Genomic DNA, 25,170 nt, shown 5'->3' on the forward strand with positions numbered 1-25,170 from the left:
AACAAATATAAGAGAACAGGAGTCCTATGATGAAAATAAATATGGTGGCGTGTCAGGGAAGAATAAGCTGGGTGGTCAGGAACATAGGAGCATAGCACCCGATTCCTGGAACCCTACAGAGGTAAACTACACTGACTTTTATCCACTCATTGACTAAACATCGATTGGCACAAGCGCATGTTGGGGTGTCTGGAGGTCATATTTACTGATCTGCTTATCTGGTTGAGATCATAAATGGGAAGAGAAAGGGCTGTGCCAGTGCAAGTTGGAAACTTCAGACAGACCAGTCATTTACATATGAGTAGAAACTGGGAAAGGAGAGGAAAGAAGGAAGGAACTCTTGGCTGCATTATCTCTGTTAACTCACGAAATGGAAAAAAAAAAACCCTGAGGTGGTATGTTGGGCACACCATGTATAAAGTCTAATGCTTGCTGCTCTTCCCCAAGAAATGCTTAACATACTTAGTATACAAACAATTCTCAGCAACTTCAAGAAAAATTAACCTAATGCAAAGAAAACCACTTTCAATTGCTTTTCTGTTAAGTACGCCAAGACAGCAATCTGGACTGGGTTGTCATGAGAACTCGCCCTGTTCTTGCTTCTCCAGCCCCCTGTTCCTGCTCTGTCCTCTTCAGTTCCTCTTCGAGGAGGAAGAATCCACCCGTAATCAGTCCACCAGGCACGGAACCACCGCCCCCCCCCCCCGCAGGGACACACCCAAGCTTTGTGCAGCTTGACTCATACACAACTTGGGGGCTTTTTGAAGGAAAAGAACACAATTATGAATATCAAGATGTGTCCAGGGACTTGGAAAGGGTCTGTGCGGGTGAAGGACAAGGGTTTAATCAGCTTCCCAGCAAATCTGCCACCGCCCTGGAGACAGATGAGGATGTTTGGTATCCAAATACATTTCCTTCCTTACTGGGGGAGGAATTGTGAACTCATGGACGAGGACAGGACATGGAGGGATAAGGGTCCAAAAAAGCGCATCTGTGCCTGATTCCATGTTCACTGAACCAAAATCAGGATCCTATACTGGAAACACACAGCATTCTTTTTTTTAAACTTAAAAATTTTGAAACCACAAAAGTTGGTACAACACCTGTATATTCTGCACCTCATTGACCAATTGTTAATAGTTAATTCAATATTCTTTCTATAGATTCTGTGTAGATTCTCTGTATATATTCCTACATAACCACAACAGCTATCAAAACCAACACATTTAACATTGCTATAGTGTCACCTAATGTCCAATCTATATTAAAATTTCCCCAATTATTCCAAAACCACCCTTTTTACCAGAGGAACTATAACTTATCATTCATTCCAGGACACTTAAAAAATTATGTATAAAACTTAAAGTAAAAATAGACATCTTAAGTGCATAGCTCTGAATATTTACATATAGCTATGTCTAAGAGACTGCTACCCCAAACAAGGGGGTCTCTTAATTATTCGGGGCCACAGGTATAATCAGGACTGATTGCTTCCTTGTGAAGCGATGCATATTACATCTTTTTGGCAAGAAGGTTGTCAGTGATATACTGTGTCACATCAGAAGACACATTTCTGTTTGAACCATTCCTGGCAATGATAGGTTTGAATATTGGTTAAGATGAACGTAACCAAGTTTCAAGTTTTGTCTATAAGCCCCGTCTTCCCCAGTGTAGAAACTTACTGGAGGCCCTTTCAGGTAAATTAATTCCATTCAGTGAATTCATATTTGTAAAATGTCTCATCTCCTTCCTCCTCTGCCCTCTTAGGGCCGGGGCTCTTTGCAGAGAGAGCCACTTCCACTGTGGTTTCCTGTCAGGCAGTTCACAGGCTTTTTTTTCCCCCTGCAACTGGCCAGGCTGTGCCCCCTGTAAGCAGGAAGCATGGAGAGTGTGGAGCGGCCCACAGTTCAGCCGTCAAGGGGCACTATGGAGTGGATTGTAGTCACTTCTCTATCGTTAACTACCATTATAGCTGAACCCTTTCTCCGGGGGGTGTAGCCTCACCGCGGGCTTTTCGCTAATACTTGATTCCCATGAGCACACTCAGGGCGCAGCATGTGGTCCCCCAGGTGTGGGGTGGAAAACTGCCGCCAGGAAGGGAGAAGAGTGCAGACCCCCTCCTTGGTTTTTCAAGAACCCAAGGCTGTCCGGCATGAAACCGTAACGAGCCCAGCCCTAGTGGGGGAGCAGGTTGACTTCACCCGTGGACCACACACCACCCGACCACACAGGCCTCCTGTGATCCCACTGAGTCCGTCTTCTGGACCCGGCTACAATTCCACTCCAGGAAGCAAGCGCAGCCTCTGGGTCAGAAGTTGACACGATTGTATTAACTCCCTCGAGAGCAGTAGGTCCTTCAAGGGCGAGTGTCCCCTCCTCAGGATGAGCAGCCACTTTAGCAGAATCGGTCCCATCAAAAGACATCTTTTTATCAGCACTTTCCAGAGGCGGTTCCCCCTTTATCTTTTATCTTCGGGATGCTGATAGGATCCTGGCCTCTGCTGCTGTGGCAGGAATGTTTTTTTGAGGAGAGCGAGCATGTTCACAGGGTCGCTTCTGTCCGTCTCATTTCCGGCCTTTGGTTCTCGGTGGTAATCACGGCACCAAGCCTGCAAAACGTCTTGGTGAATAAGGTTGACGGTGGTGGTGGTGGGCAGGTTAGAAGGTAATGGAGGTATGGGTGTCTTCTTCTGAGGTCTTAGGCTGTCACAACACTGTGGCATCTTTTGTGGACAGGAAGCTTTGTCATTTTTCACAGATCATTTCCCTGGGTCCCCTTTGCCGAGTTGGCCTGTGTATTTGCTTCATCAGAAGCCCCTGTTCCTCCGCGGCTTCTGCTGACATCGATTTGAATTTGCAGCTTGCGTGTTCTTCCTGTGACTCTGTGAGAGTTCCACTCCTGCTCGTTTGCTCTCTCCGTTTTACCAACCTTGACTTCCTTTCTGAGCATGAAGATTCTCCTTGCTTCTGAAATGGCCCCTGGCCCAAGATCCACGCGGCTTTCTCAAAGGCCTCTGTGATCGAAACCGTGTTAGCAAAGGTGTAAGTGAGCAGGATTTGAGAGGAGAGGGCACGGGGGGCGAGTGTGTCTGTGTAGGGGTGGGGATGACTCGGACGCCCACCCGTCAGCCTCTAGATGATCCACTGAGCGGGGAGGACGAGCAGGGCCCACGGAGACGTGCCCACTCGGCAGATGGCTGTGAGGGGAGGGGCAGAACAAAGCGGGGAGGGCCTCAACACGATCCCTGCAAGGAGGCAGCCCGTGAAGGGAAAGGGCTCCCAAGCGGCGAGCCAAGGGAGGGCCGCCAGCTGGTCCCCGCCATGCCTCAGGCTCCTCTGCAGATCCAGGGCGCAGGGCTGGGTGGTTGGCCTGCCTGGGGTGGGGATGTGTTTATTTCCAGACCGAGAAGCTGGCCCTACACTTCCCTTTTACGGGCGGGTGGGTCTAGAAGAGAAAACCCTCCGCATTCCGGCAGCTTCCGGTTTTGAATTTGTGAATGACAGTAGAGTCGGTGTTCTTCATGCAAAGGATCCCCCTGGGCAGGGACCATGCCTAGTTAACACCCTGAGTCACGGCCAGCTAACCATCTCTGGTTTTTAGGGCTACGGAACGAGTAAGAACCCAGGTCAACTCTGAACACCCTTTCGCCCTGCGGCAGGGTCAGCGGCCAGCTGTCTTCAGGGCGTCCTCAGGAGGCAATCTGGATGGCCCAAATCCTGCAGAAATGACCAAGTTGTCAGAGGGAGGCTGGGGACACCCCAGGCTGATTTCAGGGGTGCTGGGAAGGGCCCACTGCCCCAGGTGGGCCCACCAGCCCCCTGGCTAATACTTGACATTTCTTTAATAAAAGAAGACACAAACGCTTTCATCCTAGAAGTAGAAATAGTGCTTGAAATGACTCCCGCCGTGATGAGTAATCAGAGAAAGTTGGTGTGTGAAGGGTCGGCCACTTGGTGTCTCAGAGGACATTGTCCCGGTCCAGATCTGCCCCTGAGAGAGGTGCCCTTTCCTCTTCTGAAATGGGGCGGGAAAGGAGGCATCCTTCTCACATTTTCTCAAGGAAATACTCGTAAATGGCAGACCAGGATAAATATGTTCCCTTCAAAAGCTCTGGGGGCTTAGTCTGAAGTCTGCCTGCAGAGTCGTTTCTTTGAAATGTTACCTTCCTTGTCTTTAAAATTCACTTGAATTTTGTATCCTTCTTCCCTCTTTGTCTGCTTAATGTAAAAATGTTTTCCCAACAATCTTTGGCTCAAGTTGACACCTGTGTGTAGCCTCCAGCTGAAGTCCCAGGAGAAGGCAGGGTGTGGGCGGAACAGCACAGGCCCGGGTGCTCTCCGTGCTCTGGAAGAATCCTCTCTGCTCTGTTCTCACCCCTGGGGAAGCAGGCGGTGCCCTGCGGCGTGAGTGCAGACCCGGCCAGGGTGCCCAACTCAAGCCTCCCTTCAAAGCAAGAGGCCTTCACCCTCATCTCACTGGAAAAGGGGACCCACGTCCCCCCAGAGAGAGAAATGATGGTAGTGTCTGTGATAGTATTTCTGAAGGGAGAAAGGAGGCCACCGGCCCTGCTGCCCTCATGACTTTTCCTAAGCTTGGATTTGGTTACTACGTGTTGCAGAATTGTTCTATATCTTTACCTGTAGACATCCTGACTCAAAAGCTGGGCCACTTCTGAGGCCTTCTCATTATAGAGCTCTTTGTGTGGTTCTACTAAGAGAACTGATACCAGCCATTCCCCTCCCCAACCCAGGTGGCCATCACTGGATGCAGGTGACTGTCACACCATTAATAGTTTTTTTTTTTTTGGAACTTAGACCCTTCCAGAAGCCTACTTTCTGAGCCTTTAAATATATCGACAGTTGTTAGGGGCCTGCCTTAGGGACTTATACCTATTTGTTTACCCATTTGACAAATAATCTGTATTAAAAGTATTTTTTACGTTAATGAACATCAAAAAATCAGCATCGTACCTTTTCCTTGGGGTGGCTATCATGATTTCTACTTTAAGTCCTTGAAAATGACATCTATGTGATCAACACTTAACTAGGTGACCTCTTCTCTGTCTACAAGTCTGTCAGATCAGATCCTATATCAGTTTAATGGTTGTGACTGGGAGGGGTGCTACTGGCCTCTAGTGAGAAGCGGCCAGAGATGTTGCTGAACATCCTATTCCCCACAATGAGGAATTATCTGGCCCCAAAGTTCAATAATGCCGAGACTGAGAAACTTTGTCCTATATAAACATTCATTCATTTTTGCCAAACGCTGTGCATTTACCATGTGCCAGGCTTTGTTCCATGCTAGGTGATGGGCACTTAAAGAATACAAAGAAAATGCAATAGGTTCTTGCCCCTCATAGCCAGTGGGAGTGCAAGGCATGTAGGACAAAACCCAGTGTGGTGGCATGAAGTGCAAGGAGTTATGGGGACATGGAGGAGGTAGGGGGTCTGGAAAAGCTCCCAAGAGGAGGAGGGTGTTGAAGAATGAGTAGGAGTTTGCCAGATGGAGAGCAAGGGTGGAGAACTGCCAGCAAAGGGAACAGCATGTTCAAAGAAAGAAATGAAGAGCTGTGAAAGAAGGTTTTCAAGGAGATGGAAAATGCTCAGTAAATCTAGAGCGCTGGCAGGGTAGAAAAAAGGGGGGCAGAGGAAGAGGCCAGAGGCAGGTTGGGGGCCAGAATGCAAAGAACTTTCAATGCTCAGCTAATGAGCATTGGGGCGAGAGGGAGAGAGGGGCTAACCAGAAGCTTTCAGCAGGGGAGCCTTGAGCAACGGAGCAGACATGTTGCTGTGGTTGTTTTTAATAGAGTTTAATCTTTGGAATAGTTTTAGGTTCACGCAAAATTGAATGGAGGGGACAGATTTCCCATATCCGCTCAGGCTCCACACATACACAGCCTCCCCCGTTACCAACATCCCCCAGCAGACGGGAACATCTGTTATAATTGACTCCACATTGACACATCATCGTCACCCAAAGTCCACAGTGTACATGAGGGTTGTACATTCTGTGGGTTTGGACAAATGTCTAATGACACTATAACGTATAACTATAATGTATCATACAGAGTAGTTTCATTGCCCTAAAAATCCTCTGTGCGGATGTGGCTCTTAGAGCTACCTGCCCGTCAGCGATGGATGTCCAAGGACAAGGCCCAGAGGCTGGACGTGGTGAGACCAGTCTGAAAGTTGTTTCTGTCGCCCAAGAAAGAGGCAGTGACAGTGGAACTAAGCCACGGCCACGGGGAGTTTGAGAGGAAAGAATGGGCTTGCTTGACATTCGGTAGGTAGGTGTGTTTAACCAGACTTCATAGAAGGAGTAAAAAGGGAGAGAAGGTTGACTATGCACTTGGGAGACTGGGTAGACAATGCCGCCACTTGAAGACAGTAAAGGCAGGGAGACGACTCATGTAGGTGTAAGGCGAGGTGAATAATTTTGCGTAGGCCGAGTCTGAGGTTTGTGGTCTCTGTGGCCCATCAGACTGCAGCAATTCGGTCATCTAAGCCTGGAGCGGAAAGAGAGGGGAAGCAGTGCGCTGGTTTGCTGGGCATCTGCATACAGATGATCACAGCAACTGTGCAAGTGGTGGGCTTACCTGGGTAGAGTGCATAGAACAAGGGGAGGGAAGGACCAAGGATGGAAGCTCGAGAAACACGAACGTGCAGTGGTCGGAGTCAGTGCTGAGCAGGGGCCGGCAAATGCTCCGGGGCAACATCAGTGGAACAAGAGTCAGGAGGGGGCACTGTCCCCAGAGTCCAGGCAAGAGGGTGATTCTGGAGGGAAAAAGGGGTCAACACTGTCAGAAGCTTATTAGTTATCTATTAATGACCTACCGTATTGGACAGGGAACTCTAGTCAATCCTCTATTATGGCCTATATGGGAAAAGTATCTAAAGAGAGTGGATATATGTATATGTATAACTGATGCACTTTGCTGTACAACAGAAATTAACACAACATTGTAAGCCAACTATACGCCAATAAAAATTAAACAAACACTGTCAGATGCTGCAGAAGTATCCTGGGGAATAATTAGAGGCCATCAGAATGGATGACCACAGCAGGCGAGGACTTTGTAAGATGAGGGCTAATGGGTCAAAGAGGGAATTGGAATTGAGGCCATGGATACAAATGGAGGTGCCCCTTTCAAGAAGTGAAGGAAACAAGGAAAATCAGAATGAAATCTAAGGGCAAAGTGCCCCCAAAGGAAGGGCGGTGCTGGTTGTTTTTAAGATGGGGAGGAGACAAGAACATGTTTGTGACCTTGAGGCAGAGGGAAGAAACAAGAATTCACCAACAGAAGACAAATCTTGAGACCAGGGGTGGGCAAACCCTTTCTGCAGAGGACCAGATAGTAACTATTTTAGGCTGTGTAGGTCCATAGGCAAAATCAATGCTATTATGTAGATGCTTATGTAACAATAAAGAAAACCAATATCTACAAATCTTTATTGATGAATTATACAGGTTTACTAATAGAAGAATGGAATTCTTTCTTTTTAAGTAGCATTTTGCTAACTTTTTAAAGTAACTTTGCTTACATTTGGGGTTCAGAGTTAGTGTTCCCTAAAAGCCAATCAATTGCAAATGCTCATCTGTAAAAACCATTCTTGTGGGCTGTATGAAAACAGACATCCGACTGGATCTGGTCCCTAGGTAACAGGGTGCTGACGCTGCTGTACACGTATTTTCCTGTGGTGAGTAGTGGGTGAGGTGGATTCATGTATGTCCTTTCACGAGCCCTCATGCAATTTATTCCTCGCCTGGTGACAAAAGGGAATGGGCAGTTGTGACACCAGGTCTGTTTGGTGCTGGACTAACTGCATCTGGGAAGGGGGAGGGGGAGGCAGAGCCTCACTGGGTGGGACTCAGAAGCGTCGGGGAAGCTTCAGGCCAGGCCAGGTAGGGTGCAGAGAGGACCAGGAGGTGGGACTTGGACTGGCTTGTGTGGGTGTGGATGGAGGGAGACTGAGCTGTGGGTACCAAACACAGGGATGGAGTTGTTGGATGGCCTCTCCCTCTTGCCTCCCACTCTGCCAGCTTATTCCTCCTTAGTCTTCACAACTCAGGCCACACACACCTGGCTGCTGACTGTCCTTATTAGCTGGGAGTTGGGGGTTAGGTGTCCCTCCTCTGGGCACCTCACCAACGACTGCCCTTGGAAAGCAGGGACTGTGTCTCTCGTCTCCCCTTCCCTGAATCTTTGAGATCCTGGCACAAGCTATTCAGCAGATTTTTGTTGAAGGGAAAGAATGCGAAGGTAGAGTTGCCAATCAACTCTACAGATGTTGGGGTGGAGGCAAATGACTAATTCAGTTTTTGCCATCGTAAATTTTTTTTTTTTTTTTTTTGGCTGCGTTGGGACTTCGTTGCTGCGCGTGGGCTTTCTCTAGTTGCGGCGAGCGGGGGCTACTCTTCGTTGCGGTGCGCGGGCTTCTATTGTGGTGGCTTCTATTGTTGTGGAGCATGGGCTCTAGTCACGTGGGCTTCAGTAGTTGCAGCACGTGGGCTCAGTAGTTGTGGTACGTGGGCTCAGTAGTTGCGGCACATGGGCTCAGTAGTTGCGGCATTTGGGCTCAGTAGTTGTGGCTTGCAGGCTTAGTTGCTCCGCGGCACGTGGGATCTTCCCGGACCAGGTCTTGAACCCGTGTCCCCTGCATTGGCAGGCGGATCCTTAACCACTGCGCCACCAGGGCAGTCCTGCCATGTTAAATTTGAGACGGCTTTTAGACATCAAGTGTAGATGGAGAGTAGGCAGCTGGAGATGTGAGTTGGAAGTTCAGGGGAGAGGTCTGGGCTGGAGATATAAATGTGGAAACTGCCGACATATGAACTGTATTTAAAACAAGGAGGGTCACTAGGGAACGTGTGCAGAGTGAGAAGAGCTATCCCAGGGCGTGCCAGGGTGTAAAGGTTGGGGAGAAATGAGGAACCAGGAAAGGAGACAGGAAGTAGCCAGTGAAGCAGAAAGAAAACCAAGAGGAAGTGAGTTTCTGGAAGCCACGGGAAAGTGTCTTAAAAAGAAGTGAGCGATCCAGTGTCCAGTGCCATTGAGGGCGCGTAAGATGAGGGCTGAGAAGGGACAATTAGACTCAGCGACATGGTGCTTGTGGTGCCCTTGACCGAGGCTTCTTTAAGCAGGAAAGTCACTTTGAGTGGATTCAAGACTGAATGGGAGGGAAGGGATTGGAGACGGTGAGTCTACAACTGATTTGGGTTTTGATGTAAACGGTGAGTCAGTAGTGGGGGTGGGCTGTGAGGTCCACAGGCTGAGTAGAGTTATTACTCTCTGTTGCCGTTGGGAATGAGTCTGTAGGGGGAAACCCTGGTGGGAGGGAGAGTGGGGAACCATCCCTGGAACAATATCCTCGAGCATCGGGGAGGGGTTGGGATCCAGGGCACCAGTGGAGAGATGGTTCAGGTAGCAGCAGGGAGGGCTCCTCCATAGTAGATGGTGGGCAGGCAGAGGACATGGGCACTGACCTTGGGAGGCAGGAACACGTGGTGGGTGTAGCTGTGAGAATTTCTCATTGTTTCAGTTTCACAGTCAAACAGGAAGCAAGGTCCTCGGCTGAGAGTGAGGCTGGGGAGGAGGCGTGGGCGGTCTGAGGAGAGAAGAGCGGGTTTGGGTTAATCATCTAGGATGGTGTGACGGTGAATGGGTCAGCGCAGGATCTGATCACCTCTCCACTTCCAGGTGCCATCGTTCTCACGTGGCCTCCTCCCTGTGTCCCGCGTCTGCCCTTGCACGCTCCGTACCGCGCAGGGTGGCAGTGATCCCTGTCACACACAAGTTTGATCATGTCACTCCTGTATCCAAAACCCTCCGGTGGCTTCTCTTCCTGCTCAGTACAAAGGGCAAAGTTTCTCAAGTGGCCCAGACTCCCCAAGGTCCAGCTCCCCGTTTCCTCCCATCCTCACGCAAACCACCACATTCCCCTTGCTCGACGCTCTCCAGCCACATCGGCCCCTCGCTGCTGTCTGAACACGCCCCAGATGCTCCTGCCCGGGGCCTCTTCCCTTTGCTGTTCCTTCTACTTGGAATGTTCTTTCCATAGACGTCCTCATGGCTCTCTCCATGCCCACCTCCTACAGGTCTCTGCTCAAATGTTCTTTACGATCAAGGCCTTCTCTGACCTCCCTAAATAAAATTGCAACCCCTCCTCCACCCCCTGTGCTACCTCTCTCCTCTCCACTGCTTTATTTTTTTTCATATAGCATCGAGCACTAGACGCTTGTTTATTGTCTGTCTCCTTCATTTAAATGTAAGATCCTTGAGAGCAGAGCCTCTTTTCTTTACTGCTGTTTTCTGGAACAGTATCTGGAAGAGTGTCTGACACATAGAAGCCACTGAATGCATATTTGTTGACTGAAAGGAAGGATGGATGGAAGGGTGGATAGATACTGGATGGATAGATATATTAGTCACCTGACCAATGGGTCATTGAGGTATGCCTATAATGAAGACATTCATTGCTACATGAGCAATTAAACTCCATCCCAAGGAGGAGTTTCTCACCAACTCTAGGAACAAATAAAAGGAACACATCCTTTTATCCACTGAACAGTCATTGGGGGAATTTTTAGTCTACAGCTGATGGAACCCAAGGATTTATCCTGCAGCTCCCTACTCCTCCAGGTCAGGCTAGAATATCCCCGCCATCTTTATTCCCATCTGAGAACACGATGCGTGCCCACGTTCTCTTCCCTTCCAGGATCATTCCTATTTTTCTTATCCATCGACCTGAGAACAATATCCCATACGCCACAGTGGAGGAAGAGCTGATTGGAGAATTTGTGAAGTATTCCATCAGGGATGGGAAGGAGATAAACTTCTTGAGAAGAGAATCGGAGGCTGGTCAGAAATGTTGCACCTTCCAGCACTGGGTCTACCAGAAAACAAGTGGCTGCCTCCTGGTCACGGACATGCAGGGTGAGGAGAGTGGCTCGGCCTGGGCTCCAGGGATGCTGTGGGCCTGGGGTGTTCCTGGGGGGGCGGGGGGGGGGCGGGCCGAGGGAGAGGTCTGCTGGGTACAGACTGTAAGCACCTTCACCAGCAGAAAGCGTTACTAATGTCTCATCAGAAACAAAGCAACAAAGGAGCCCGAAATGACCCACTCGATGGAGTAACAAAGTACATTTTAATAATTCATTCCATTAACACCTTCCCATTACAACAGGTAACCAAAAACTGGCGCTCTATATCCTCAATAGGCACAAATTTCAGATGTACACATGAAAATCCAGATGGACCAAAAGATAAATTAAAATGTAAGAATTCATTCTTAATAGGTGAAAGGATCTTTCACAGTTGCTTTAGATTTCAAGCTCCGCTGGTGAATTTACAGCATGTTTTCAGTTTATACCCATATTTTGGGGAATACATTTGTTGTATGAAGTAGGGATGTCATAATTAGGTTTCCCACAGAGACAGCCCTGAGACAAGTTGCAGTTTGGGGCTTCCCCAAGACCACCCTCAAGTTCATTAATTTCCTGGGAGGACTCACGGAACTCAGGAAAGCCATTATGTTCGTGGTTACGGGTTATTATAGTGAAAAGATAGACTCAAATCAACCAAGGGAAGAGACACACGGGAAAGAGTCCAGGAGAGACCAGGTGGGAATTTCCAGTTGTCCCCTCCTGGTGAAGCCATGGGGACAGTGCTTCTCCCCTCAATGATGTGGGAGCACTGCCAACCAGGAGAGCTCCCCTGAGCCTTGGTGTTCAGAGATTTTATTCGGGAGCCATCACTGCCTGCTCGTGAGACTGACCTCTGCCTCTAGCCTCTTTGGACACTCTTTTTTTTTTTTTTCACACACACACACTGTATTTTATTTTTACAAGAGATAAATAGACTGACACCATCAGAGCTTAGCAGTTACCTCCAAAAAGTTGGGCAAAAACGAATCCTTTATTTAGGCAAGGTTAATCCTTTATTGCACGCAAATGTTCAAGTGCAAATATTTGGGAGGGGATCCCAGGAAACACTGGTTAGGAGACTGAGGGAGTGTGGCAGGGAAGGGACAGAAAGTCGATAGGGTACCTTATACCCGGTTACCACTGTGTATTACCGAAGCTCATGCCTGCTGGGGAAACTGGGGGAGGCTGGGCAGAACACACTTCTCAGAATTAGCACACCCAAGGAGTGAGGGAGCAGGGGTATTTATACTCCAACTCCCTTTAGTTACCAGCAGCAGGCTGCTCCAGATGGGGCTGTTAACTCCCCTGCGTTTGCCACCTGCACATGGACAAGCCATGCTGAGCAAAGCAGGTGCCTGTGATCAGAGCGTGTTCTCAGGCCAAGAGATGCTGGTGGTGGTACCTTGACGTAGAGCTGTGTGCATGGAAGGAGTGAGGGTGAGGGTGATGGGCAGGGTCCCAACAGTTTCTGCCACAGGGGCTTTCCTATTCCTTTTCCTTTCCGAATAATAATACTTTAAGAAAAAAATCTGAACTATAACTGAGTACCTACTTATGTCAGACATTGTCAGGTATAAGAATCCCAAGCTCTATACAGCATGGTGGTGAAGAGCAAGAATGCCTGTGGGTTCTATTTTCTGCACCTCCACTTTCTAGCTGTTAGCCTTGGGCAAACCACTTACCTCTCTGTGCCTCAGTAATTTCCACGTGGGGTGGTTGGGAGGATGAAATAAGATAGCAAGACATTTAGCGCAGCATGGACACATAGTAAGAGTTCCCTATTTTTAAAATCTTTTGAAATAACCATAGGCATGAGAGATTGCAAAAACGTACAGAGGGGTCCCCATGTACCCTTCACCCAGCTTTGCCTAATGGTAACACCTTACATACCTACAGTACACTGTCGAAACCAGGAGACTCACATCGGCACGATGTAATTAACAAGACTACAGACCTTACGTGGATTTCACCAGTTTTTGTCTGCACTCATTTTTCCCTACTTTTTGTTTAATCTTTGTAATAACCCTGCCAAAGAGATGTTATGATCCCCATTTTACAGATGAGAAAACAGAGGCTGGGAGCTAATGATCTAATCCCCGGCTCACTCAGCTAAGAAGAAGAGGGGTCCAAGACTCCAACACTGCTTCTGACTCTGAACCCCAAACTCTTTCCACTAAAACTCAAATTTACAAATTTGCAAGATTTCCAAGTATCCCTTAATGTCAAAGGCTCCTGTGAGGGACTCCTCTGAGGTCAGCTGGGAAGTGCAATGTTACAGACTTGCAGGGGAAGCTGATCTGCAAGTTGAAGCCAGCCATATCCACTCACTTTTGAAGAGACTTTGCTGCCACACACAGACAATACGGTCTTAAACAGACAGCTATTTTAATTAGACTGTCTGTGCAACTGTTGAGACTTCCCCATCTTTCCTCCTTCAGAGTTAATTTTGCATTAAATACAGTTCATCTACCGAAAAGCAACACCCCGGAGCTTCATGCACGGTTAATTTTGCTTCCAGGCACTAGTAAACAGCTGTAGTAGAACGTTATATCTCCCCGTAAGTGACGTGTGTGGTTGAAAGTGTTGGCATGGTGTTTCATAAGGGTGTTTATTTACTCTCTGCTGCTGCTGGGAAGAATCTTACTATTGTCGTCATCACTGTGGCACAAGATAACACATCCATTCTCTAAGCGATCCCCACATTTTATAATTTTACTAAGACACTGGAATTAGGATTTAAAAATCCCAAACAAACCCAAGCTCAAGTCTCACTTTCTCAGACTCTTAAGTTATTCTCTGCCTGGTTGCCTTGGCTTGTTGATGGGATTGTGGCGAGTCCTGCAGGTCAGTGGGGTGAAAGGTGAGCCTGTGATTTGGCCCTAAGATCTGCACACACCGGAGACTACTGGGCTTCCTAAGAAGCTGTCACCCAAATAACCCAAGAACTCAAGTTCTGGAGAACAAACTGCTTTCTTCCTGCCTTCCATCAGAAACAACCTGTAGATGACTATTATCCCCAACTTGGTTTAATAGCTGCACACTATAATCTAAATTATTATCCTATAGAGACCCTTAGTAACCTTTGTTGAATTGCTGGCAAACTATAAAACCAAGAGAGAAGTTTCCTTTTGAAAATCAAATTCTACTTTTCCAAACATCAGTGACAGCTGGTAATTGTGAGAATTGAGGGAAAGCAATTCCCAAGCTCAAGGACCTTTTGCCAAATGACTCTTTAAAATTGGACTTCTATGCGGCTTAGAGCTGTACTTTTTAAGTACAACTTTTCCACAAAACAAGATGTCCAAAGAGGGCTTTTGCAGTTTGGAGTCGTTTTTTTTTTTTTTTTTTTTTTTTTTAAAGCCCAGTTCCTATCATAAAAACTATGTGAAGCATTTCTACATGTGTTTTAGTTGTTAGCAGCTTTGAAAGAATGAGATGAATTAGTTGCCAACTGTGAAAGAGGCTTTTAAAATGCTTACTGGCTCCCCCAAAGTGCTGTGTCTAATTTAGCTCCCAGGTGCCCTGCAGAAAAGCAGGGCTCTTTGCTTCTGTCTGAACAGCAGCATGACATGTATTTTTGCCTCACTCCAGGCAGACATTGCTGAATCAGAAAATTAAACCTTTAGCTGTCCTTTTCTTTTCTTTAATTTAATTTTATTTATTTTTGGCTGCATTGGATCTTCGTTGCTGCACGCGGGCTTTCTCTAGTTTCGGGGAGCGGGGCTACTCTTTGAGGAGCATGGGCTTCTCATTGCAGTGGCTTCTCTAGTTGCGGAGCACAGGCTCTAGGCACGCAGGCTCAGTAGTTGTGGCGTAGGGGCTTAGTTGCTCCGCGGCACGTGGGATCTTCCCAGAGCAGGGCTCGAACCCGTGTCCCCTGCATTGGCAGGCGGATTCTTAACCACTGCACCACCTGGGAAGTCCCTAGCTGTCCTTTTCTGAGCCTCAGAAAACAGTGCTCATATGAGGGAGACCCATGGAACTAGGTTGCCATCAGGCCTGACCCCCAGGGTTGGCTTTTGCCAGGGATGCTGGTTCCTTCCTCCACAGCCCAGACTGGCTTCTGGGCCGCCAGGCCCTTCAGTGAGCAAGTCGCCGGCTGGCCTTGGGGAATATAGTGACCACAGCCTGGCCCGGGTGGGACAAGAGTCAGGGGCCAGAGAAGAGGAGGTGAGGCTCAGGTGGCATAGCACCGTGGACCCCATGCCCTGCCGTAAAAGGCCGGTCACTAGATGGCACGGGTGAGATTAAGGCAGCGGTCCACGGAGTCGGAGCCAGTGCCTACAGCCGCGACCCTAGAGAGGCAGGAGCAGAAATGGTAGCTGGTCTGGCAAGGAGATTCTGGAAAGGCCAGAGGCTGTCCGCGCTCTGGGCATCCGAGAGGATTGCCTTCCTCCAGACCTGGGTGAGAGAGGATGGCGCTTTTCGACTGCAGAAGGTGACAGCGACCTTGCCCTTCCCCACCTTGCAAGACAGTAGGACTTTCATTCTCTTTGAATCCCTGGTTCCTTAGCCACTCTCCCATCTGCTCCTGCCGGGAGGGGAGAAGCAAAAAGACTCCTGAGTGCTTGGGATTCTACCAGGGATGCCTATGGCTTTTTTAGGGACCAGCGTGGGAAGCTCAGGCAGCTGTTTTGTTGATTGGGTATCCTGCCCCCCATCCCGCAACTTCCAATGGCTTAATGGAGAGAGGTTGGGATAAGCATCAAAAGGTTAGACCGCACGTGACATCTCCAGGCCAATGGTTAAAAGTCTACACATAACTCAGTAGTGCTTCCCTGGGTCTAAAGCCGACCCAGAAAACCTTCAATCCTGAATCCGGATGCCATCTTTCTGGAGATGGGAAATTGTGTGTCTGGAGTCTGGCCTTGAACTGAACACAGGCCACCTTGAACTCTCTCACTGTTGAACTTAGCCAGCCCAGCCCTCACCCACCCCACCTTCTGTTGTACAAGGGCTTCCGCTTTTGATGAAGAACAGGGAACAGGCCTAAGCCCAAATCAGAGCGTTTCTGGGGAGAGAACGCCTGGGACAAGTGACAGGCCTCCCTCCTCCAGCAGAGGCAGTGGACCAGGCAGGCAGAGGACAGCATTTTCGTTTCCGGAGCTGTAAAGGGCATGTGTTGTGAGGCAGCAGGCCCCGCCCCTTGCTCCCCTGACCGGCTGCCTCAGAAGCCTGCCTTGCCCATTATGGTTCCGTAAAGCTGGATGCACGTCTGAAAGGCTGTCAGCTTCTGCTGATGGAAACAAGGAAGAAAATATGTGTTTATGCAGGAAGGGAAATGATGATGGGGCTGACGCTACACCTCCCTGTGAATACATGGTCCCTCTTTTCTGAGGAGCCCCGTGTAACACCAATCCCGTCTTTGCTCTCTCTTCCCATAGGTGTAGGAATGAAGTTGACTGACGTTGGCATAGCAACATTGGCTAAAGGGTGAGTAGAAGAAAAAAGTCAGGTGCATATCACTCATCTCTGGGTTTCCAAACACCTACGGGGCAGATGCTGTTAGGCTGATGTGGGCAGAGGAGATTTCTTGTCCCAACTGCGAAAGACAGATGTTCTTGGGATGAATTCAGTTCACTTCTCTCACTTACCTAAAATATTTATGGACTTTGTTCTTCCAGGGAAACACATTTGTTTCCTAACTTTGAAACAAATAAGAATTCTGAACACATTTCAAGATTGATTACTAACAGGAGGGCCATGGTTGTGGGGGAAAATGCCAGCATTATTGGGGCTCCTTTTAACTAGGAATATTCCGTTTTTCTACATTTAATATCTTCACTATTAGAAGCTTCTTTAAAAATTCTATTTTTGCAATTGAGTGAACTCAGTTTGCATATTTCTGATGTATTTTCCCCATACTTTTCACTAAAAAGTATTTTAGGTGGCTCCCAGACTCCCATGTTGATGATTGATTACAGGGGTAAATGGCTATGGAAGGGCTGTGATTAGTGACTATGGTTGTTGTCAGTGGTATTGATTTCCTAATTTAACATGGGGAGTTGCTTTGCTCACTGTGGGGTGTGCCCGGACAGCACTAAAATAACATTTTACTGGGGTATCTCTTGAACAAACTGGCTCTTCTCACTGCTTTGCTTGACCACGAATGAGGAGAGAGCAGGCTATTTGAGGTTCTTCGTGAAAATAAAGCTCCAGGTTGGAGCTACCATGCTTTCTCCCACTGCTGCTCTTACTATGTACTAGGACCGTTTGTAAGGAGGAAGAAATGGGGGGGGGGCCAAGCAAGTGACTTTTAGAAGGGGTGGCGTGTGTTTTAAAATGGAGGTTTTAGTATGGAGTTTTTTCATACTAAAAACAGAGCTACCATATGTCCCAGAAATTCCACTGCTGGGTATATATCCAAAAAAATTAAAACCGCTAATTCAAAAAGATACATGCACCCCAATGTTCATAGCAGCATTATTTACAGTTGCCAAGATATGGAAGCAACCTAAGTGTCCATCAACAGATGAATGGATAAAGAAGATGTGGTATATATATATACAATGGAATACTACTCAGCCATAAAAAAACGATTGAAATTTTGCCATTTGCAGCAACATGGATGGACTTGGCATTATGCTAAGTGAAATAAGTCAGAAAGACATTGTGTATCACTTATATGTGGAATCCAAAAAATACAACAAACTAGTGAATATAACAAAAAAGAAGCAGACTCACAGATATAGAGAACAAACTAGTGGTTACTAGTGCGGGGAGAGAAGTGGGGAGGGGCAAGATAGGGGTAGGGGATTAAGAGGTACAATCTTTTAGGTATAAAATAAGCTACAAGGATATATTGTATAACATGGGGAATATAGCCAATATTTTATAATAACTATAAATGGAGTATAACCTTTAAAAAGTGTGAATCACTATATTGTACACCTGTAACATATAATATTGTACATCAACTATACTTCAATTAAAGTAGGCTTTCTTATGGTTCAGATATGATGAAGCTGACAGATCAGGAGACAATTGCCACTGAAAAGAGTTTGTTATTCACAATTCCCAAGAGGAGGGGGCTTGCCAGGCCATGGGGGGCCACATGGGGAAGCACCAGGGTCAGTCAGGAGGCAGAAGGAGTGAGGGGAAAACATGGATGAGAGCTTTTACTGTGGTTTTTGAGGGAAGGAATAGGTGGGGCTGGGTAAGCAAGCTTGGAATTGACTAGTTTGAAAAGTTCCAGCAGGCTCTGGGGTGTCCGGCTGTCTGGGGTCATCTGGTACCTGCCCTGGGGTGATTAGGGCAGATGGATAGTGGCCCAGAGTGTGAGACCCCAATAGAGGAGGTGGTGGGAGTGGGCTGCAGATTGGTTAGTTGGCATATGAAAGGCATTCTAGAAGGCCAGTCATTTACTATCTCTAGGAATTGGCTAACCCTGGGAAGGGGAGTCTCTCCAGGGCCAGCAAAGCCCCAGATGTCCAAGTGTCAGAAACATGGACAATAAAATAGCATGATTAATATAGGTCACTCTCCTACACCTGGGAACAACTTATTTACTTGACCTTTCTGGTTATTTCCGACCATTGGCATCAGCAGTGCTTTAACAAGTACTAATTTTCAATGAGTATATGGAGGATGGAAAAAAGTAGAGGGATTTGAAAAAAGTGGAAAGGGGACCACTCTCTTTTAACCTCCAGATCAATAAGTCTGATTCATGAAGTTCTCACCAACTACGCAAAAGCTTCTAATTTGGTTTTAGAACTAAGATGCAGTTGGCATATTTTCCTTCTCAAAATCTGCTCAGTTCCAACACAAAATTGTATTTTCCTATCTCCACACTCCATCCCCCTTGCTGACTGGAGCCCTGTCATATGGGTCAGGGAATCGGGTCATGGCCTTGGGCTTGTGAAGAGAGCACATCAGGAGGGGAGTATGATGCAGTGGGGAGAACAGGGCTTTTAGAAGAAGACTTGGGTTCAGTTCTTGGTCCTGCCACTTACTTCTGATTCTTCTAGTGGTAGCCTTTCTTCTTGGTGTCATAGGAATTTGGCCCATGTGATGAAAAGGGTGACAGTACAGCCTGATTTGCCCAGGACAGTACTATTTCATGCCTGCCATCCTAGCATCCTGTCTAGTGACTCATTTGTCCTGGATAAGTTTCTCCATTGAGAAAATATATGGTACCCCTATTTATGAAGGGCTTTTCCTGGACCCCAGAAAAAATTCCCAAGTTAAAGCTTTCCTTTACAGGCTCCATATTTGCAGAACATTAAAAATTCAGGCCTCATGCAGACCTGGTTTGAATGCTGGGCTCTTATCTTACCAGCTCTGTGGACATGAGACCTGACATTCTCAAAGCCACTGATCTACAGAATGGGGACATGGGGTTGTCTTGAGGATTCCCCAGTTCATCTGCATGCAGTCCCTGAAGCTCAGTACATGCTTCATAAATACCTTCCCCCCAACCCATGCCCCAGCCTGACCCCAGGGTAGGCAAATTCCATACCATTATTTGGAACAACTGTCTACCAAAACAAAGCAGAAACCTGCCCAAGAAGTTTCAAAAACTAAGACAAGCACAAGAGTGATGATTTAAGATATCTTTTAAAAGGCATCTTAACAGCTTCCAGGAACCCAGACCATATTTTTTTTTCTCCTAATTTAAAAAAGAAATCCAATCCCTTTGGTTTTGTTCTCAGCTTTAATGTGACTTATCTGGCCTGGGACAGCTGCCCAGCACCCATTAGAGCTGGTAGCTGGAGCCCAGTGCAAAATGTTGTCTATTAAGTGTTACTTACTGCCTCCCTCCCAAGGAGAGGGTGGGAGAGAAGGAAATTCTGAAGTGTCTGAGAAAGATTAGATATTAGGAGTATTAGATCATCTTGTCCATTGTGTTTTTTAAAAAACTTTTATTTGAAGTTTTCTTTTGAAGTCACATTTTTTTTTGTTTCTCCAAAGAAATGTTTCTTAGAAGAACAGTTTTTGAAAAGCTGATAAAAGGGGAAGCTTCTCTGACCAGAGGACAAGGGGCGGGGTCTGGGAGATGTCTTCGGAGGCCCCTGGGGGCTGGGTCCATCCCACCTTCTTACTTGCCAAGTGAGGGGCAGGAGGTGCAGGGAAAGGGGGCAGTCTGCTTATAGGCACAGCCCTATATGGAGTAAGGGGCCCCGAGGGACAGGAGGCGAGGTTCTACTGAAGAAACTCTAGTGAAAGTCAAAGCTGCAGAATAGAGCCCAGGCAATGGGAGAGACTTGCAAAGGGTTCAAGTGCAAAGGCAGCGTACAGACAGGTGAAGAAGTCCAGGTGGGAAGCAAACTCGAGCAGGGGAAGGAAAGACTGGGGAGCCTGGCAGATGCCAGAGGGCTTCCGGAGAGCAGGAGAGGAGATTGGTGTTTGAGCACTGAGCACCTTCTCTTAATTCTTAGCAAGCAGCCTGCGCAGGCGTCCTTCACCCGTGCTGGAAAGGGAGAGTGGCCCGCTCTCCGGAAGCCTGGGGAATGGGTGCCCCCCTCGTAAGAAGCAGTGCTCCATGTAGGCAGCATTTACACGTGTTCTTTTAATCACGTTATAAAGAACACCAGGTATGGACAGAAGAAACAGTGAGGAGGCAAATATGACTTACTTTAATAATTATTCACAATGATGATAATAAATTTAAACCAGGAAGAAGAAAATCTCCCCAATTTAGGGTCCACCGTTTTTTGGCTGGCAGTGGTCAGGATCTTCTGCAGGAAGAAGAGCCACTTATTTTCATCTAAAGAAAATATTCCCTGTGACTCAACCTGAGCCCTATGTTTTTTTTTTGTTTTTGTTTTTGTTTTTAAATTTTATTTATTTATTTATTTATGGCTGCGTTGGGTCTTCGTTTCTGTGCGAGGGCTTTCTCCAGTTGCGGCGAGCGGGGGCCACTCTTCATCGCGGTGCGCGGGCCTCTCACTATCGCGGCCTCTCTTGTTGCGGAGCACAGGCTCCGGACGCTCAGGCTCAGCAGTTGTGGCTCACGGGCCTAGTCGCTCCGTGGCATGTGGGATCTTCCCAGACCAGGGCTCGAACCCGTGTCCCCTGCATCGGCAGGCAGATTCTCAACCACTGCGCCACCAGGGAAGCCCCGAGCCCTATGTTTGACTGCGGGCGCCCCAGTAAATGGGACCTGGCTTGTTCTCTTGTTTAGTGAAGCCATGATACTATTTTAAGGGTAAACTATTTATAATCTTATAAAAGAAAATAGGGGACCATCATGACTTATTCATTTTAATGCAACTTTACCTGGTGGTATGAGCCTTAAAACTGAAGCATGGCATATTGTCCTGTGAGCCAGTGATAAGAATGCTGTACCCCAATCACCTGTACCCCAATACCTACAATCCTTCGGCAGTGTTGAGTACCAAAACTTCACGTTACAAAGTGTGGCAAATAGGATTGCTTCAACATCGAATAATCCATTTTCTAGGCAGACCCAAGATACTCACGGCACTGTCGAACATATTTCTGATTTGAAATCGCTCGAGCATTTAGAGTTCTCTGAAGGGAGAGAAGGAAAAAATGCCTAATTCCATACCCGAAGACTTGGAAATTTAACCTAATCAAACTAAAATCAGTGTATACCAACACTTGTTGGGGAGCAGAGCTGCACATGTCATAGTGGGTCCTGCAAACACACACCTGTCCCCAGCCAGCAGTTGAGTTTCTGGGGAGATGGTGATATTGCGATTGAGCCACCAGAGGGCACCAGAGCCAACGCTTTTGTCTTCTGTAATCTTTCCCCGCAAAAGCCCACTTCATGTTGGTGAAAAACAAAGAAAAGTACCCTGAGCAGATTTCTTCCCAGTCTGTAAGCATTGAACCAAAAATAGGATCGATATGAATAACCACAAAGGAACCCCTCCCTGTGGCCACCAGGCTGCCAGCCAGCATCGTGGCTGTACCTTTGGAAGAAAGAACAATCAGGCATAGGATACACGGCATGTGTCAGGCATCCCTGACGTGGAAACCGAATTCAGGAGACCCTGGAGAGAATCACGAATGGCTTGTTCTTGCTGAGCGGCAAATGTGAGGTGATAGGGCCCAAATATCAAGGCAGACGCACAGTGAGGACAACTGCCTCAAGAAAGCAGGCTCTCCTGGCATCGGCGTGATGTCCTATGAGCCACGAAGCAGGAAAAATTAACACCGCCTCCCACATTCAGTCAGCTGAGTTCCAGAAAAAGGATCCACCATCCATGCCAAGAGCAGCCCACCGTGCAGCCCTGCGTGCTATGAACAGACAGAGTGGCCGCAGCCACCTGGGATGCTTAACCCAGGCACCATCCCGAGACACCACCCTGCCTGGAGAGGAAGGGCTGAAACATACTTGTGTGTGGAAGGAAATGGGATCTAATATTCAAGAAACACACCCTGAGATAGGTCGTGGGTGTGCCTGTGTGCACACGGGGGCGTGTGCTGTGTGTGTGTGTGTGTGTGTGTGTGTGTGGTGACTCTGGGCGACTATTTAATGCAACGCATGAATCTTCCAGGAGGGGAGGAAACAAAGAGATTTGGAACAGAATTTCCTGACATCCTTTAAGTGCTTTGCACAGCAGGCCCGTGTCGCTGTAGATCCCGGATGTTCTAGCTGACTCACCAACACCAGGCTTTAGGGGACCGGTCTCACAGGCCTAAGGGACCTAATAAAGGCACTTTCACACCCCAGATATCTGCCTTCCCATTCTGCCACTGCTGTCACCTACCCTGGAAGGCAGCCTGCATCTCATTTAAATCCGATCAAGCCATTAGGTAGCAGAGCTACTTGGCCAGTGGCTGGTTTATTTGGCCAGTCTTTGCCATCAAGCAGGTGCGGAGGCCCATGATGGAACACTTATTCTCTGCACAATTTTGGCGAGGCTGGCCCTACTGGCAATGCTCCTAGTGTGTGTTCAGAGTCTCCTGGGCCCAGGAGTCAGCCAGGACCCAGCCTGTCCACAGAGCGGGAATAGCATGGCAGTCTCTTGGCCTCCTGTCCAAAGTCTTACAAAAGACAGTTCTGTTGAAGCGACTGGAGTTGGAGCCATGGGCTTCCTCCCAGGCCCCAACACTACTCACTATTTATCCCCCTGCCCGGTCAATGCCCAGAACCAGAGGGACCCAGCCAGGCCCCTAGTCATTTGTCTTCCAGATTCAGAGACAAGTCTGAACTGAAAGAAGATCTCGAAAGATTGATGGACTCGAGACCGCCCCCTGCAGGACAGGCCGGTAGACAGCAGGAGGGAAACGAAGGATGAGGACATGATAGCCAAGAGTCAGGGGTCACAGAGCGCTGAGAGGGTAGGGCTGGGTGAAGGCCAGAATTGTCTGGGAAAAAGCTACAGTGCCTTCAGGAAGGTCTACACAAAGTGCAATGGTGGGGCTCCAGGTTACAGGGATTGAAGAGGGAGATGCCACTAGAAAAAGGCCTGGGGGGGTATGTGTGTGTGTCTAAAAAGGCCGAAGGGACGGAGCCCATAGAGGTACAGACCGCGGGGCTGCGTGGCATCCGTTCCAGAGGAGAGGCCCCTGCCTGCGGGTGTCAGGGCTCGTCCAGGGTGGCCTCCACGCCACCCTCCCCGCACCCTGGACGTCGGAGCAGGTGCTCTTCTGAGGAGACTGGTGCTCTCGCCTTACCTTCCGGGCCCTGTGGCCCTGAAGGGGCTCCCCATTTGCAGGTGGAATGAAGGTGGGGCTTTGGGGGTCGGAGCTCTGTGGCCTGGGACAGCAGCTCCGTCTCAGACTGCCTGCTTCATGGCTGTCTTGCCCCCAGTATCCCCTCCTTGGCTCTCTTGGATCCCGACTTCAGATTCCATTTCAGATATTAAGGCGAGGACCGCATGCTTCCTGCACAGCCACGGGGACGGGCCTCATGGCCTCGAGAATGGACCCATAGTAGACCTCTAGGGCCCCCTCTTCTCCCCTGGGGCCCCTCTCTGCTCCCTCGTCCTAGGGCTCACATCACAGAGGCCCCCCTGGATTTGGGGCGCCTTCAGAAGGCGTCAGAGCAGAAAGCTGGCAAGCGTGCAGGGCTGCTGGAATGGCCCTGCTAGCAGAAGCAGAGAACCAGACTGTGGGCGTGCCGCTGCCCTCCGGCTTTCTCCCAGCCTGGGTGGATGTCAGGGAGGAAAGTGCCAGGGCTTGTTTCCATGGAGGCACCGTGGCTCTTGCCTAATGGAGGCCTCGAGCAGGGCGGAGAGGCTGGCAGCCATGCGAAGGAGCCAGGCTTTGTTCTAAGGGAGGTGGAGCCTTCTGAGCCATTTTGTGACCATGATCTGACTTACACCCGGGGTGGCCATGGGATGCGACCCGGACAAGGCGAGAAGCGAGGACGACCACCAGGAGGCTCTGGCGATAGGCCAGGGTAGGTGGTGTTGGCTGGACCGGGGTTCCCATGGTGTTTGGGGGCTGAGGTCCCCTGTCTAGAGGGGACCTCCAAGGTCAGCTTGGAGACGGGAGCAGAATACAACTTCTCTGGGCAACGGATTTGGTTACGGTACATTGTCCCCCCACCGAAGGCCCAGTGACTCTTATGGTAGCAGTTTGCAAAGTGGTCGTGTGAAAACAAGATGGTTGTTGTCAAATAATCTAGGGAGACCTGGCTTGAATAAGTGTAGGAGGTTTCCTCCCTATGAGACTTCACAGGGTCTTTCAAGAGCCGATGTGTATTTTGAACCCCAAAGGGGCAAGGAGAGCAATTATATAGCATTTTTCACAGTATTTACAACACAGAATTATTATTTTTTTCAAAGCAACTTGTGGGGCTCTTGTTCCTTGGAACATATTTTGGGAAACACTGAGTACCCACAAGAAAAATGACATAGCATGGCTTATGAACCTTCCACAAACGGCCTCCGGCCTCGTGTCGCCTCAGGATGCCTGTTCTTTCTCAGAAGGTCGTCTGAACTTTTGTCCATGCTGTTATCCCTGCCAGATAAACCCAGAGCCATTATTCCTCCATGAAACATCCTTAGAACCCACCAGGCAGTGGGGAAAAAATCACATCCCTGGGTTACTGTAGCCCTTTATCACAGCATAATATAATTATTTGTTTATGTGTCTGTTTCCCCTGCAAGATGCCAGCTTTCTGGAAAAGAGCCACGTACATTATTAATCCTTTTCAATCCCCCTACAATGTCTGCCATACAGCTGGTGCCCAGTGAATGAAGAAATGAATGAACAAACATGAAGAAATGGAGATATTGATGGAATGGCAGGAATTACTAGATGGTTCCAGAGCGGGCAGCTCCCTTAGCGCCCTTTCTTTTCCACATAGGTGACAATCGATTCTACCTGTT

General features: G+C 48.4%; 1 protein-coding gene across 2 annotated transcripts in view; it reads left to right on the forward strand.

Annotated features, from left to right (window-relative positions):
• Positions 1-25,170, forward strand: part of ALPK2 (alpha kinase 2) — an 85,084-nt gene that overhangs the window by 54,116 nt on the left and 5,798 nt on the right. For both annotated transcript variants that reach the window (XM_057527273.1, XM_007191983.3), the window contains exons 8-9: positions 10,717-10,934; positions 16,306-16,354. In XM_057527273.1, coding sequence (XP_057383256.1) covers positions 10,717-10,934; positions 16,306-16,354 — 267 coding nt within the window. The remainder of the gene's footprint in view (positions 1-10,716; positions 10,935-16,305; positions 16,355-25,170) is intronic.

This window comes from Balaenoptera acutorostrata, chromosome 13 (assembly GCF_949987535.1).
Source record: "Balaenoptera acutorostrata chromosome 13, mBalAcu1.1, whole genome shotgun sequence".
In the NCBI taxonomy this organism is placed as follows: Eukaryota; Metazoa; Chordata; class Mammalia; order Artiodactyla; family Balaenopteridae; genus Balaenoptera; species Balaenoptera acutorostrata.